This window comes from Vigna radiata, chromosome 4 (assembly GCF_000741045.1).
Source record: "Vigna radiata var. radiata cultivar VC1973A chromosome 4, Vradiata_ver6, whole genome shotgun sequence".
In the NCBI taxonomy this organism is placed as follows: domain Eukaryota; kingdom Viridiplantae; phylum Streptophyta; class Magnoliopsida; order Fabales; family Fabaceae; genus Vigna; species Vigna radiata.
Window position 1 is genome coordinate 17,664,581 of NC_028354.1, and position 17,024 is coordinate 17,681,604.

The following is a 17,024-nucleotide window of genomic DNA, read 5'->3' on the forward strand; positions in this document are numbered from 1 at the left end:
AAAAATATTTTCAACAGTTTTTTTTTTTTTTTACATTTCATTATGGTTTATTATTCAAATTTTGTAAAGATCATTTAGCTTTTAAAAATATTTTATTTTTTCACCCTAACTTTTATTTAAAGTAATGATATATATGTAATTATTTTATTATTTTTATTTTTTATATGTTAAAAGAAAAAATGTTTTAAAGTTGTGTAGAGGAATTTAAAATAACCAAGCTTTAAAAATTGAATAAACTTATGATTAATTGAGCAACTTTCATAGACCATTAGATGTAGTGGACAATATCGATTTGGATGGAAAGAGGCGTGGCTAAAGAAGATCCAGATTTCAAAAACATATGCAAACAGTATATTTTTTGTTTTTTATTTTCATGTATTTGTGGATTATTTGACATTATAGCATTGGTGTAAAACTTTGGTTCATATAAACATTATACATAATACGTGTATAAATAAAATGAACATTTAGGAAGTAGACACGCACACTTAAGAAAATGAAAACGCAGGACGGCAAAAATGTTAAAGTTAAAATAGAAACAAGATGTCATTAAAAGATGGATAATGATATACAGCATTTTTTTTATAACATTTGAATATTGATTAAGTGTAAATATATGATTAGTCAAAAATTATTCCACAATCAATAATCATAATCATAAATATTATTATAAAGTAATTTTTGACCAATCACAGTTGACACATAATCAATATTCAAATATTATCAGAAAAATATTGTTTAAATATCATTATCATTAAAAAATCCACTTATCTATTTTAATTAAATTCCTATCTCTTATTTACATATATACATTTATAATTTATAATAGATGCATATATTTACATTAATTGTGAAAGGTGATTGACCTGATTTTTCATGGCGAGAAGTCTTAATTGATGTTGATGTTTGTTTCTTATTATGATGAAAGTTTCTAGCTCTATCTATTGTGATTCTATCGTAATTCATTATCATAACAATTAAACCCAAATAGATAATGATTGGAATTTTTTAATGGATTATGATAAGGTAATAATTTTTTTAACAACTTTTTTTATAATAAATTATATGTTAATTTATTAATTTATATATTTAAAACAGGTCAATCATATATTATTATATAAATATTATAAAAAAATTATTAAAAAAACATTTTTCTCCTTTTTTATTTAACGACATATAGAATTGATAAATCATTGTAACTAAAGTCTTCACTAGACATAACATGCAAGAAACCCCACTTTCTGTCAATTACATCAGACCCTACTAATTATCATCTTTTGTCCATTTCTTCAAATTCAATCATGCATGTGCTCAAAATCTATTTAGGTATAAAATTCTTTTTCTGATGATTAGTAATTAAAGTTAAAAATTTAAATATGAGTCCAAGTCTTTCATTAAATAAAAATGAAACATGATAAAGATATGTAAAATCTTCAAATTTTAAGTTAAAAATAATGATAATGCATTATAATGCGAGTTTGATTTATATTTGATATTATATACTTTACTAATTCTTTATGAAAAGACTCATCAATTAATAACGAAGATGAAAAATAAAGAAAAAAATAGTCATAAGATAAATTTTATAAATTATTTTTAGTTGATTTTAAAAAATAATTAAATTTTTTAATATTAGAATAGCACACGTTATGAATTTTATTATTTTTTTTCTAATTTTGTTCAATATTTCTATTTATTTTATTATAGTTGTTGTATGTGGGTACAAGAAGGAAGATTGATTATAACTAATAAATTAAGAAAAAGAAAAGACAAAAATGTAATCTAAAGAAATTTTCTTTAGAGTCTCGATGTGTTATATATTTGGCCCACCTATGGAGCATAGGGTGGAAATTTTCTTCTCTTCGAGGACATATGCATATGTTTATAATTACTTTTCATTTTTGTATGTAAACTTCATCTTTAACGAAGTTAATTTGGTGGATTTCTTTGTAATTTATGAATGTATTTAACGTGTTCTCGAACATAAACCTAATAATCCTTTAAGTTCACGTAGTGTTACCATTATTGTATTGATATTTTCTTTTTCTTTCTTTATTTTTTTTTTTACGTAGTCCAATAGCGAGTGAAATGATAAATTTAATAGATAACAAATCTCATTACGATAGACTTTAAATAATGATTCTGATATCATGTTAAAAAGTGAATTTTAAATCTAATTCAACTTTATAAAATGGACTTATAAGATAAGATTTACAAACTGATTTTTATCACTAATTAATACGGGACATCCAACACAAATCTCTCATACCTAATAATACATATTTAACGTTAAACTAGACATTAATGGAAGATTCTATAATCACTAAAACAATAGACCCAACAATTTATAAATTTAAATAGGAAAAATTCTAATAATAACTCTCTATGACATTAAAAACATTATTTTATTTTAATTTAGTTCTAGAAAATTGAGTTAGAAAATTATTTCAAACTTATTAGGAGTTAAGACTTCCAACAATGTTTGACCAAATGTTGCTGAGAAAAGTTGCTTCTTTGCTTATAGAGCCAAGGTCAAAGTATTTGGCTTTGTAAACCCTAAACCAAATAATTAATGTATGTCACTATAAACCAAAGCTTTGGTGACAGAGTTCTCGAAACCAAAGAATATCGAATGATATTTTTTATTGCTTTCTTTAAATTCTTAAATTTATTATGAGTTTAATATTAATTTGATTCACATATTGCACTTGAGAGATTTCAAAGACTAACTTCATATATATTGGGGATCAAAATGACCTTTCACAAAAATGGAAAAGGAAAATTTCTGACAGAGGAGGTAGTTAAGTTCGTTGTGCATTGTCGTTTTGATTGCTTCTTCATTTCCGTAGACAAACAAATGCGATTTTCATTACCCTCAAATCCCAAATCAAGAACATTCCATTGCCATAATGTCCAATCTTCCTCTTCTTATGGTTTTTCTTTTGGCCCCTGCATTGATGTGTAGCATTGTGGAGTCGATGATGTTCGAGCTGAAATCCCCTCACACGAAGTGCATTTCCGAGGACATTAAGGCCAACACCTTCTCCTCCGGCAATTACCACGTCATTAACCCCAACAGCGTCGGCACCGTTCCTGATCATCACAAGATCATTGTTAGGGTATGGGATTCGATCCTTTTCGATCGTACTCGTTCAGTTTTAATTCGTGAATTTTGATTTTCGTTTTTAAAACAATATGAAATTTTTTGTGTTATTGTGTCGATACATCATGACATTTACTACGATCTGTATTGCATCAAACACTTTTAAAGAAAACTGGAGATTCCTAGAATACATATTATTTATCCGTTTAATTATTTTATCTATTCTAGAATCAGCATAGAAACTGAGATTTTTAAAGGAAAATAATCAAGAATTTTTTTTAAAAAAGGACAGCGCATTGTCTAAATTATCCGATCACAAATCATTAAATTAGTTTTTCTTCTTTTTTTTACATCTTTTATATCAATCGTAATACTTTATTGATTTACAATGTAACGTTATCGATGCATAACAATTAAATTATTTCAGTTTTGGTGGAAAAAAGAAACAGTTATTTTAAATGGAAATTAAACTTGAAACTTGTCCATTTTTTAGAAATTAAAAATATATTTAGATTTCTTCTGCAATAACCTGGAAGTGTGCCTTCCTCCCCAACCGAAGTATGTTAGGTACAAAAGGCAACAAGAACGATTGAATCTCCAATAGTTACTTAGTGTCTACTTGTTAAAAGATTTCGTAATTGTTTTATGCAATGTTTCATTTATTCATATCGGCTTTGCATAACATGGTTTGTTGCCAGGTGCGTTCGCCTAATGGAAATGGTTATCACATTGGAGATAATGTGCTGTATGGTGAGTTTGCATTTACTGCAGCTGAGTCTGGTGATTACAGTGCTTGTTTTACGGTGGCAGCGCATACCACGGATACTGTTACCGTTGATTTTGTTTGGAAAAGTGGGGTTGCTGCCAAGGACTGGAAAAATGGTGGCAGGAAAAGCCACATTGATGTAAGTCTTACCATGTTCCTTCTCATAGAATTCGTTGGAGGAATAGTTTGGAGTCTTACCAATTCGCCATACCTACTTCTCCGTCATATTTATGATTGATTATGCTAAATGCTGTTTACTAGGCATTTTATACTGAACTTTTCTATCCATTACATTCTTCTATCAGGAATGCATATACAAATAATTGCTTCATCCTAGTTTGAGGATGTGGGGAGACTTACTATGAGCTATAATAAATTAATATTTCCTGAGCACGGAGTTGGCTAGAATTTCGAATTGATATTTTGCATTGGTAGTGGGAAGGGGTATATATAATGTCTTACTAGCGTTACCACTTATTTGCAGCTATAAGAGGCACGGTGAAAGACTCCACTTAATATCAATTGTAAGAATATTGAGAGAATCACATCACAAAAGCTAGTCATTGTAGTGGCTAATACAACACCTGAAAGATGTTTCATGAATGAAGTTAATACACATGAATAAGCTAATTCTAAAACACCAACTTATCTTTGTCAGGTAAAGGGATGTCTGATTTATAGATTTAAGCACTTGTGTGTTTTCTAAAGTGTTATTTCTTGACATCTTAGGAAATGGAAATGGAGTTAAAGAAGTTGAATGACGCTGTCACATCTATCCACGACGAGATGTTTTATCTTCGCGAAAGGTAAAAATTCATAGTTTCTGCTTACAAGTTTACCGGTGCTTTTGGTCTCTTTGATTTAGTAAACAATGTTTCTCCATGTGATCTGATGGGTATTGGGTTCTGCTTCACTCATTCAAAGTCTCTTGATAGCAAAATGTATGAAACGTATTGTTGTTGGCTAAGAAAATTTGAACATTTTTCAGAGATGGATCTCTCTCTGTATGCCTAGTGTTAACTACATACTACCAAGTGTTTGTACTATTCAAGAATGATTTGGTCCATGTTGTCATGCAGAATTAAATTCTATTAATTTGTCTTATTACACCCAAAAGAGCGATATGGATGAAATCACTAGACGATTAACCTTCTCACACCACCAAAACAGAAATAAAGAAGGTTTAAAACTAAATCTGACATAACCCTGGTCATTCAATGGGTTGGTGCTCATCATAAAATTTGCCCTTTTAATGCTACCAATATCCTTCTCTCCCGTTTTCCACCTTTTGTAACCAAATTCTTTGATTACATATTTTTTGAGCCTCATAAATATGACAACAAACCAAGGAGAGAAAGGTTTGATGAAACTGACGAATGAGATTCCTATTTTATGTTTAAACTTTGAAAGGTTCGACTTAGTATGATCACACACTCTCTATTGGAGATTGATCTTTTTATTCATTACAAGGGCAGAGGTTTTGATCAATTTTGATGGCATTTATTTGATGGCTGATACAGGGAGACAGAGAGGCAATTTCTTACGGACGAGACTAACAGCAAGATGTTCAACTACAGTTTTCTTTCAATTTTAGTTTGCTTGTCTGTGGCTGGTTTGCAACTATGGCATTTGAAGACATTCTTTGAGAGGAAGAAGCTCCTCTAAGATGGGTTTTACTCATTTGGATTTGTTCATTTTGGCACTTGACAGGTTATTGAATGTGTTTCGTTTATAATGACTACAACTTGTTACTTCCAATTGTTTATTATACTGATGGAATGTAACACTGGATTAGTAAATTTCAGATCTTTTTAAGGTTTACAAAATGTATACAGTTGGTTTAAGTTTTTATTTCTACTGCTACTTACATTACTTGTTTTAATTCATTGCTTTGAAAAACTGACTGAACAGTTTGTCAGATACGAAGGCCTATTAAGATTTTGATGTGCAGTTCAAATAAACTATATCGACTAACTAGAATTAGAAAGGTTAAAAGCTCTTTTTTGTCCCAGTTTTGGTTAGAAAAATTCGAAATGGTCCTTGAGTTGATTTTGTGTTCAATTTCGTCCCAAAGAACGAATTTAATGTTCAATTTGGTCCTTTTCAGTAACTCCGTTAAAATTGTTAACGACAACTAGTCCACATGTTTAACTGCTAAGTGATGTGTCAGTTTTTTGCTGATTGGGATTTTAATGTTCAATTTGGTCCTTTTTAGCCGTTAGAATTAGGATCTTTTTAAATTGTGGAACTTGCGAAGAACAACTTCTGCAACTTGAGAAGAACAACTTTGGCCTTGGACATCAGTAACGTGCTTTTGTAATCGGAAAGGACAAACATGGTGAAGTGATGATGCAATTTGGGTTTTTTCATATTAGGGGTTTTCTAATTTAGGTTTACAGTTTTCTGATTTGGGATTTTAGGGTTTTCTTATTTAAAATTTTACAGTATCCTGAATTGAGATTTTAGGGTTTTCTGATTTGGGATTTTAGGCTGGCAACATTGTGGTTTGGTTGTTGTTCTCGAGAAGAGGATGATTGTGATTAGGGTTTCGCGTTCTCAATTTAGGGTTTTGTGGTGGTTTCTTGCAGGTTGAGCCATGACCATGGAGGTTTGAAGGAAGGTTTCTCTCATTCTTGCAGATCTTGAGGAGAAGAGAATTAGCCATGATGGCTATGGAACGAGGTTATTAGTGGTTGTGATTTGGGTATGGTTTGTTGTTTCAGATTCATGGTTGCACGAGAGAAAGGAACGAGGAAGCTCTCGCAGTGGCCAACGTGGTGGTGGCCCAAGGGAGATGGTGGTTGCTGCATTGATGGTGGCCAACGAAGAAGAAGATGAAAATCTATTAATAATGAAAGAAAAGAAAAGAAAAAGTATAAAAAGTGAAATAAACAAGTTCCACAATTTAAAAAGGACCAAATTGAACATTAAAATTGAACATTAAAATCCCAGTCAGCAAAAAACTGACACATCACTTAGCAGTTAAACATGTGGACTAGTTGTCGTTAACAATTTTAACGGAGTTACTGAAAAGGACCAAATTGAACATTAAATTCGTTCTTTGGGACGAAATTGAACACAAAATCAACTCAGGGACCATTTCGAATTTTCCTAACCAAAACTGGGACCAAAAAGAGCTTTTAACCAATTAGAAAAAAGTAAATAGAAAAAAATAATAATAAAAAACTGAAAATAATGACCGAAAACCAATTTATATCTGTCAATAAAATGTTTAATCGATGTTATTTTGATAGTTTTCTTTAAAAAATAGAAAAAAAAATAATTTTACATAATAAACTTGTTATTGTTAATAGAAATTATTATTTATTATTGAAATTGAGACTTTAGCATTATAATATATATAATTTAGATTGTTACTGTATATGAATTGGGAATATATGCATAATTTCTTTTTTTAAATTTGATTTAAATAGTCATTACATTATGTTTTTAATATTATTAATTTAATTATTTTACCAATACAAATTTAACCATAATTTAATCACAAAGACTTAAAACAATGATTTTGTATATTGTATTATCTTTTCAAATTTAAAAATTTGTGTAAAATCTTCCCTATTCCTGATTTTTTTTTTCCACTATCATGTTCATACAAGGTAAGCATGTCACCAAGACAATGGTACCAGTGGCGGAACATTTATAAAAAAAAATAAAAAAATTAAAAAAATCGATATTTAACACCCATCTATAAAAAAAATTTAACTATTTGACAATTACATATTTTTTTTATTATATTTATCTTCTAATTTAAAATTTTAATATATCTTTTTAATGAAAGATATGATAGTTAATCCCGTGTTGCTGTATAAAGAAAAAAAAACACAGGTAAAATGGTTGCATATGTATAATTTCAGATTGCTTTATCCTGTCTTATAATTGGATTGGGAAAAAAAATATTGAACAAATGGTTTTTTATTTTTAGTTTATTTTTAAATTGTATCATGATGACATCACATACATGCTTCGTCACATTTGACATTGTGCAGTTACAGTTAGACTCTTCCTTCTTCCTTCTTCCTTCTAAGGGAACAGAAAACAGAGGTTACTATAATACCCTCGTCTCATTCGTTCCCAACGTTTGGTATCTGAGGAACAGTCTTCGTCTTGCATTGCAACAACAATGGGAAGCGCCACTGTTGCGTCAACCCTCGTCCAAATGGCCCAGAGGTGCACGTGCATGCGCGACCTCAAGCTCCTCCACGCGCACGCGTTCCGTACCCACCTCGACGACCACGTGGTGGTCCTCGGCAAGCTCTTCCGGTTCGCTGCGGTGTCGCCGTTGGGAGACTTGAGGTACGCTCACCTAATGTTCGATATAATGCCCCACCGAACCACCTTCTTCTACAACACCCTCATACGCGCCCACTCCCATTCCACCTCCCCTTCTCTCTCTTCCCTCTTCTTCAACGTCATGATGCAAAACGACGTCGCCCCGGATCAGTTTTCCTTCACCTTCTTGCTCAAGTCCCGCTCAAGAACCATCCCTTTGACCCACCACAACGACATACATGGTGCTGTTTTGAAGTTTGGGTTTTGCAGCCACTTGCACGTTCAGAACGGGCTGATACACTTGTATGCCCATAGGGGGATGACTCTTTTGGCAAGAAGGGCATTTGAGGATGCTTTGAACCTGGGTTTGAAGGTTGACGTTGTGTCCTGGTCTGGGTTGCTTGTGGCGCACGTAAAGGCTGGTGAGTTGGAAGTTGCGAGGAGGGTGTTTGATGAAATGCCCCATAGGGATGTGGTTGCGTGGACTGCCATGTTATCGGGGTATTCCCGGGCTAGGCGACCCAGAGATGCTCTGGAGTTGTTCAGGGAGATGAGGCATGCAGGGGTGTGGCCAGACGAGGTTACCATGGTGAGTGTGATCTCAGCTTGTGCAACTTTGGGAGATGTAGAGACAGGGAGGATGGTTCACCATTTCGTGGAAGAGAATGGGTTTGGTTGGATGGTTGCTCTTTGCAATGCGCTCATTGATATGTATGGGAAGTGTGGATGCTTGGAGGAGGCATGGTACGTGTTTCATGGGATGACGAGAAGGAGCTTGGTCACATGGAACTCAATGATAACCGTATGTGCGAACCATGGGAATGCTGATGATGCTTTCAGGTTGTTTCAACGGATGGTTTGTTCGGGGGTTGTGCCTGATTCAGTGACACTTCTGGCGCTTCTGGTTGCGTTTGCTCATAAAGGGTTGGTGGATGATGGAATTAGATTGTTTGAGAGAATGGAAAGGGACTATGGAGTTGAACCTAGGATTGAGCATTATGGAGCAGTGGTAGATATGTTGGGGCGTGCAGGGCGAATACAGGAGGCTTATGATCTACTTGCAAATATTTCTATTCCATGCAATGATGTTGTTTGGGGAGCTCTGCTTGGAGCTTGCAGGATTCATGGTGATGTTGATATGGGGGAAAAGATTATAAAGAAGTTGCTGGAATTGAAACCAGATGAAGGCGGATACTATATTCTCCTGCGTGATATCTATGTTGCTGCAGGCCGGACAGTTGAAGCCAATGAGATGAGGCAAGCCATGTTAGCTAGTGGAGCAAGGAAAAATCCTGGTTGTAGTTGGGTGGAAGGATGAAATTTAGGTGTGCATCCAAAGCAATCATCATGCAAGGCAATGGTAATAGCCTCTGTGCAGTGCAGGATGTAGATTTGTTTGCAAGGAATCTCCATAAGCCAGTATGTTATTGATTCAAGGCAGTAAATCGGCAAGTAGAATGGTTGAAAGGATTGTTAGATGACCATTTAACTGTTTCCATTCACTGTTGTACTTCAAATTTGAATCAGCCAGCCCATGATTTCTTTAAGTCTCGCTCTTCAATTTTCTGTTGAGCCATTGGTACTGATGAAGATTTTTAGGAACCTACTGTTTCTGTATATATCTCATGAAGCAGCAAGTTTGAAGTTATTCTTGCAAATAAAAGTTGATGATTTAGTTCTATGATGGATTAAACAAGCAGAAGCTGGATCTGACTCTAAAATAATGCCCATCTACAGTTACTCGGTGTTTGCTTCAAAGTTTGGGTCATTACAGTGTGGATATTTTTTCTTTCGTGGAACCAGGTCTAACCATAGATACCATAGCTAGTTGAAATAATGATCAGATGACAGTATCGTGCTGCTGATTGTTGAAGGGTTGTAAACCCTAGTGCTATGAATAAAGTATTCACATACGGGTATGTATATGATTGATCAGATTTGTTCTTTAGCTTGAAGATTTACCGAGGCAATTACGATCTTATACTCACCAGATGAAACACTGTAGTAACACTTCTTTAATATACATTACTCTCTAACTACCTTTATTACAAACCTATATTAGCAGAGAAGTTGAGGCCCAAGGCTCCTATTGAAACCGGCGGGAGTGGTAGTTCGTTTGTCCCGTTTGATTGCGGTAAATATTAAATAATTTTTTACCTTATATATTAGCTCTCACAACTTCTTGTGGTGAAGCCCTTGTTATGAACCTTTTTAATGGTTCTGTATTATAGTTTTTTGTCTAGTTCTATTTATGGATTTTAAAGTTCTGTTGTATATTTTTTGGTTTTTTTATCTGATGATACACCTCGGTATACAAGAGATCTTTTATAATGTTTAAAGGCATTGTTGGATTCCTTAATAAATAAATAAAAATTCGTTTCAACTTTTTATTTCTCTGTAAGCTTCTTTTCCGAACTGGTGTCTTTTAGCGTTCCATTTTGATTGGTCGAATGCCGTGAGAAGGTGCATGCATAGATACGGCGTTCATAAGTAATTTTAACTCTAGTTGTCATAAAGTGACTAACAAAAGGACTAATTAATGAATGGAAAACATCTATAAACATAACCAGCATCAGTCAAATCTTACAAAACTACAGGATAACTTGTACCATACATACCAAAACTTATCAACATAAGAAATATAGATGGTTTTCTCTGTAAGTGCAAGTTAATACTACAAGTGCAAGAAATACAGAGCGATTACCTAATATAATCAACAAATAATTCTTTTTATTCACTCATGAAATACTTAAGATTAATAATAGAGAAAATATATTTCAGATGACTTGGATACACCTCTCTTATGATCTCATTTATAATGATAAATTTTTTACAGAATGAGAAGAGAAAGGATAAAATGTCAGTAGAAACCTAGATACAGAAGTAGGTGCAATTTATAAGTACACCAGGTACTAGTTTCCAATACAACTATTGTTGTAGAAGTGAGGTATAATCAGGCCAATAGAAACAATGATTTGGTAAACCATAGCCTAACCTAGTACTTGGCAAGCAATCATTATAACATTATTAAATTCCACTTCCATGTCACACAGCCAAAGCTAGGCAAACAGGATAGGTTTATAGTGGGTCAATAAAACAAGGGAAAACTACGACCAAGTTAATATTTGAGCGTGTTGTTTCGTTTCATCTCCACTTCCCTCTTTCATCACAGCCAAAATTGTAGTCCCGGGATTTAGCTAGACATGGAACACTGAAAAATCCATATGAACCTGCACGTAGTTTTATTAGAAAATTCAATCACAGGACACAAGATCATCTTCATGCAGTTAGTTAGATGTGACAGGCCAACTAACCAAATAATTGTATTCGGATAGCAGTATAACATCATGATTGTGTTCTTCCATCAACGGATACTGTACAGAGTTATTCTTTATCTGATTTCACTGTTAACAGAAGATCTTCAAGCATATTTGTTTAGGGAAAATACATGGATAGAGGCATTGCAAAAATAATAATGCCGAAAAGAAGCTGCAGAGAGAATGAAACTGAAGATCAATATTGAATCGCAACCTAACAAAAAGACGAGAAGGAATCACTTGAAAGTTAAAAGGTATTTGAAAATCACTTGAAATCAGAATAACTTCTCATGAGAATAATTAAACTAAGCATTCCCCAACATTTAAGGCCAATAAACTTAACTAGTAAAAAACAGCAAAGCATCTTTCCATATTCTATAAAGCATGACATAACTATTATCCGGTTTACCATAATTCCTCTAAATAGGTCCTCTTATGTGTAAAGGGGGATCTCTCTTTTTTTTTTTTTTTTTTTTTTTTAATTTTCAGTGTAATGGTCTTATTCCAGTTTGAAAAGGAGAAAGCTCCTTTGGGGGCATACACGTAAACCTTGGTTCTAGGGTGATTCTTGACTTTCTTCAGAAAAAAGAACCTAACAGAAACATTTCCGAAAAGATTAAGTGAAGTGTCCAGACTAATGTAAGAGAAAAAGGATATACAAGAGGACTAAAAGGGATAGCTACGTTTATGATATCATCCGCATATTTCATAAATCACAGAACCAGAAAATACGTTACCACCAGGATCCAATTTTGAAAAGTCTTAAAGATCACCCAAAAGTAATCTTGTCACACCGACTATTTTACCAAACCTGGATTGAGGGATTAATTTATTGCATATTGTTTTAGATAAATAAAATAATCGACCATGACAATTAATAAATGGAAGAATGAAAATCATAGATGGGAAAAAATACTTTTTATGTTGAGCTCTCCACTTGCTAGAACTGTCACATGGTTGAGTCTCCAGGACTGTTCTCCCAAAGGCCAGAGACTCTTCAGGACCCTAACAGATTCCTGAAAAGAATATCTTCTATTCAGCTTATATACTATGCATTCTGACATGTTTTTTACAGAACAGATAGTCCTCATTGTAGATTTATAATTAAATTTCGTCAGTGGTCACCTTTTGTCTGTTTGGTGGAAGGCTTATTTATTGAATTTTGTAGAAGGGTTTCATCACTCTTCTTTTATATTCCAATTTTCTTCTTTAACTGTCTTCTTTTAGTTACAAAATAACAAGGCATCCAAATACAAATCATTTCATTTTATTGAAAAATAACAAAAATTGTGTCCTAATTCACTGGAAGCAACCAAGTATGTAGATACAATGAGAGATTACTCCTCCATATCCTGTCTTTATTAAACTAAACGCCAATTGCAATGCTTTAATTAATGCAAGAGATGTAGTGGGAGATTTAAGATGTGTGGACCATCATTGGATTGTTGGTTTGTCAAGGTTTATTTTCATCAGCATATTCACTAAACTGCAATGTGTTACTTTTACTAGAAAACAAACTGTGATCATGAGCAAGAAAATCAGGTTCAAAAAATCTTTCTTTCATTAAGTGTAGGGATGGTTTTCATAACAGAGCACAGTTACTTGATATTCACAGGATGTTGATATGGGTTTGGTTACAAACCTTTGGCATACTCTGAGAGAAGGTAAATCAATGTTTAGATCACATGGTAAAGACTGGGTCACCCCAGGACAAGAAAAGCCAGGAAGATGCCACTGGTAGGTAAGGAATGCCGAGCCTTACTACTCTGTAGAATATACTTTTCTGTTTCTATACAATGCAGAACAAATACCTCATTAGATATAGAAGAAAGACCTCAATTCAAATATAAATTGCAACAAACTCAAATTTAATCCAGTTAAAACACAATATGCATCTTATATTAAGCTAAACAAGTAGAAACAAGAAAAACTTTCTTAAAACATTGCTTAACTACACTCCTTATACTTTTGTAATTAGTATCATTTTAATTTTGTATAAAGCGTATCCATACAAATATAAATTGCAACAAACTCATTTAATCCAGTTAAAACACAATATGCATCTTATATTAAGCTAAACAAGTAGAAACAAGAAAAACATTCTCAAAAATTGCTTAACTACACTCCTTATACTTTTGTGATTAGTATCATTTTAAACTTTCTTACCTACCTGCAATGACCTGGTAACCAATATGCAATTTCAGCACAGTCCTTTTCTTTTCAACCTGTAGAAAGAAACACAATCCTTCAGCTCAGTAATTAAAAGACCATGTTTCAGTCATATGTCTTAGCAAATAAGCCAATAGCATGTGATTTTGCTTTACCTTTAGGTTTTGACTGGATAAACTTTAGAAATCAGAATAAATCCAAGTGCAAACCATCTAACTGACAAACTTCTAATGAAAATGCACCCTTCTAGCTTTTACAATACCACGTTTTAAAGCTGAGATGACACACGCATCTGGTGTCATTCCCTTGGAATACATTTCATCAAGCAGTATAATGGCTTTTTTCATGTGCCCTCTCCTACATAAGCCAGAGACCAGAGCATTGTATGTTACAGTATCTGGTTCTAGTCCATTGTCAATCATGTTATCAAATAGGCTTACTGCTTCTTGAAAGTTCTCTATCTTCATGTGTCCATCAATCAACACAGTGTAACAAACAACATCCGGATTTATTTCCATTTGCTCCATATCTCTCAAGATGGAAGAAACTTTCAATGATGTCTTATTTCCTTCTCCATGACGAGAGACACGCCTTCTTAAATTTGCTTTGAAGTTTCCATCAAGTAAAACTGTGTAGGTAATGACATTAGGTTTGATTCCTCTCCTCTTCATATCCTGCAAGAGGTCATGGGCCTCTTGTAAGAAGTTCATCCTACAATAACTATTTATCATAATTGTGTAAATTATAACATTAGGGATGAGTCCTCTATTTACTAAAAAATCAAAAAGAGAGCGGGCATTCTTCATATCCCCAGTCTGGCACAGTGAAGCTATAACTTTTGAATACATTATTTTGCTAGGTTCAGCATTTGACAACAACATTCTCTCCAGCAACATCTTAGCTTTCTCAATGTCGCCTGTCATACAGAGTTTGGTAATTAGCTTAGAACAGGAGGTATTGTTAGCCATATCTCCTTGGTTTGACAGCTTAAGGAAAATTTCATAGGCTTTTTTTACAAGGTCCGCTTCACAATAGCCATTAACCATGGCAGAATAGATTTCAATACTCTTATCTTCAAGACTGTTAAAATACGCCTCGGCTTCCAAAACCTTTCCCACTGAACACAAAATTTCAATGATTAACTTATGTGTAGTAGAGTTTGGCTTCACGCCTTGACTCTCCAAACAATCCAAAAGCTTTAATGCCTCACAAGCATGACCATTTCTAAACAACCCAGTTGCCAGTACATTATATGTTATAATATCAGGTTTGAAACCCTCATCACTCATTTCCTTAAACACCCTATACCCACTAACGAGATCACCCTGAAGGCAGTATCCCTTGATAAACGTTGTGTAGTGCTTAAGATCTAAAGCCACACCCCTTCTCTTCATGTCTTCCGACATCTCTATCGCATCCTCCACCTTTCCCAACTTAAACAAAGCATCAAAAACAATGTTGTAGGCAACCCCATCAAGAAACATCCCAGACTCCTTTAGTTCCTTAAACTGATCCACCACCTCCAAAGTCATGCCCATCTTTTCCAAACAATGCAGAATGTAACTAACAATAACACAATTCGTCTTCACACCCCTGGAAATCATCTCATCATGCAAAGCCAAAGCCTTGAGCAGATTATGACCCTTACAATACCCTTGAATCAACGCAGAATAAACAAACACATCAGGAACCAACCCTTGCCTCTCCATGTCATCAAACACAGCCTGAGCCTCATCCAACTTCATCTCATTACAAAACCCGCGAACAATCGCAGTGTATGCATAAACCTCCAAAGGGGCATTACTTTTTCTAAATGCCTGCAGCACCTCATACCCCAAATCAGACCTATGCTTATTACAAAACCCTTCAATGTAAGCAGCATAGCAATACGAATGAGGGGTGATCCCGACTCTCTCCATTTCCTCAAAAACACAGAGAGGTTGCCTCAAGTCACCCTTTTTACACAACGCCTTGATGACAATTGCATAGGAATAACAATTGGGTCTGAAACCAAACCTCTTGAGTTGCTCAAAAATAGCCAGTGCTTTATCGACCTCGCCCTGTTCCACCAACCTGTTGAAGAGGAAGTTGCAAGTGAGAACATCAGGGACAATTCCGCGGCGCCGAGTTTGGAACAAGAAATCAATGGCCTCATCAAACATGTTGAGGGTGACACAGGTTTTGACAAAGCCACCAAAAGCTCTGAGCAAGTAATGGTTATGGTGGTCGAAGTCCTGGAAGAGTATTTCGAAGAGTTGAAGGAGGTGAAAGGAAAGATGGTGGTGTTTTGAGAGGGTAATGAGGTGGAGAAAGAGGGAGTCTAGTTTTCTGGGCAGGTTCCAGAAAGCGAACAGTTTGGTGATGGCGGCATAGGTTGAGAGGGTGTGCGGGAAGCCGGTGCGGTGGAGGTGGTTGAGGAGGGAGAGGGCGAGGGAGGGGTGGTGGTGGAGACATTGGAGGGTTTGAAGGACTTGGAGGGTGGTTGGGTGTGAAAGGGGCGTGGAAGGGGTGGTGTCGGAGAAAGAGGGTGGGGCGGAGTGAGCGAGTGCAGTGGATGCAAATGGCTGTGAAAAGGATCTTAGGTTGGGTTTTTGAATGGTTTTGAAGACAAGGTTGAAAACACAAAGCCGCATGGACATGGAAAGGAGAACAACATGCGGCGGCGGCGGCGGTGGTGGTATGGTAACGACGGCTGCGACTTCACCCTACTTCAGCATTTTTCTTTTCAACATGTTCTACATCTTTTCTAATGAAACCATATTTATTTCCCATCTATTTAATTTTTACCATTAATCTTAATATAATTAGATTAAATGGTAATTCAATTGTATTATTCAAATGGTAATTTTTAGCATTAATCTTAATATCATTTAAATTTTTTATATATAATTTTATCTTATAGATTTAGATTATATCAACTATAATAGATTGTAAATGATACATTAAAGATTATGTTAAAAAGTAAAGTGTTTTTCAAAATTAAAGAGTAAAATATGTTTCAACTATGTGAGTAATTAAACTCAGATTTTAGTGTTAGGTTTTCTATGAGAAAATAAGGGTAATTATTATATAACTTCTGTAATCCTTCAACCTTTCTCACTCTGTCCATGATAACCATTCTAGCCATGGTAGATAGATCATAGTATTTTCTTCATTTCCTTCTTAATCGAATTGACAGTGCAATGCCATAAGATGTTCAATGATTCAAATCACACAAATTCCTATTCCAAGCTATATAATGTCATATAAATTCCTATTCCATGATATATATATTTCTTGAAAATCTACTATTCCTACTATTTTTCCAAGATTCTTTTCACTTGAATTATGAATCACACATCACATAAAAAAAATAGTAATAATACATATACTTTTATTT

At 34.1% G+C, this 17,024-nt stretch overlaps 3 protein-coding genes across 10 annotated transcripts; 2 read left to right on the forward strand and 1 right to left on the reverse strand.

Annotated features, from left to right (window-relative positions):
- The first annotated feature begins 2,707 nt into the window (after positions 1 to 2,707).
- Positions 2,708 to 5,721, forward strand: LOC106758747 (transmembrane emp24 domain-containing protein p24delta9). The gene is made up of 4 exons (XM_014641725.2): positions 2,708 to 3,119; positions 3,802 to 4,008; positions 4,599 to 4,675; positions 5,390 to 5,721. Exons 1-4 carry the CDS (start codon positions 2,910 to 2,912, stop codon positions 5,532 to 5,534), a joined length of 639 nt encoding a protein of 212 aa, XP_014497211.1. The 5' UTR covers positions 2,708 to 2,909; the 3' UTR covers positions 5,535 to 5,721.
- Positions 5,722 to 7,809: 2,088 nt separating this feature from the next.
- Positions 7,810 to 13,147, forward strand: LOC106758978 (pentatricopeptide repeat-containing protein At5g06540). The gene is made up of 2 exons (XM_014641993.2): positions 7,810 to 10,293; positions 13,092 to 13,147. The coding sequence occupies exon 1, from the start codon at positions 8,011 to 8,013 to the stop codon at positions 9,475 to 9,477; it is 1,467 nt and encodes a 488-aa protein (XP_014497479.1). The 5' UTR covers positions 7,810 to 8,010; the 3' UTR covers positions 9,478 to 10,293; positions 13,092 to 13,147.
- On the reverse strand, positions 10,935 to 16,418 carry LOC106759332 (pentatricopeptide repeat-containing protein At2g26790, mitochondrial-like). 8 transcript variants are annotated; one of them, XM_022780008.1, is made up of 6 exons: positions 13,801 to 16,418; positions 13,647 to 13,701; positions 13,119 to 13,265; positions 12,393 to 12,492; positions 11,474 to 11,563; positions 10,935 to 11,389 (listed from the first exon to the last, which is right to left on the reverse strand). In XM_022780008.1, exon 1 carries the CDS (start codon positions 16,282 to 16,284, stop codon positions 13,873 to 13,875), a length of 2,412 nt encoding a protein of 803 aa, XP_022635729.1. In that variant the 5' UTR covers positions 16,285 to 16,418; the 3' UTR covers positions 10,935 to 11,389; positions 11,474 to 11,563; positions 12,393 to 12,492; positions 13,119 to 13,265; positions 13,647 to 13,701; positions 13,801 to 13,872. The 8 variants fall into 8 exon arrangements, with proteins under 8 accessions (XP_022635729.1, XP_022635728.1, XP_022635726.1 ...); XM_022780007.1 differs by having other exon boundaries at positions 11,474 to 11,578; XM_022780005.1 differs by having other exon boundaries at positions 11,474 to 11,648.
- Between the last annotated feature and the right edge of the window lie 606 nt (positions 16,419 to 17,024).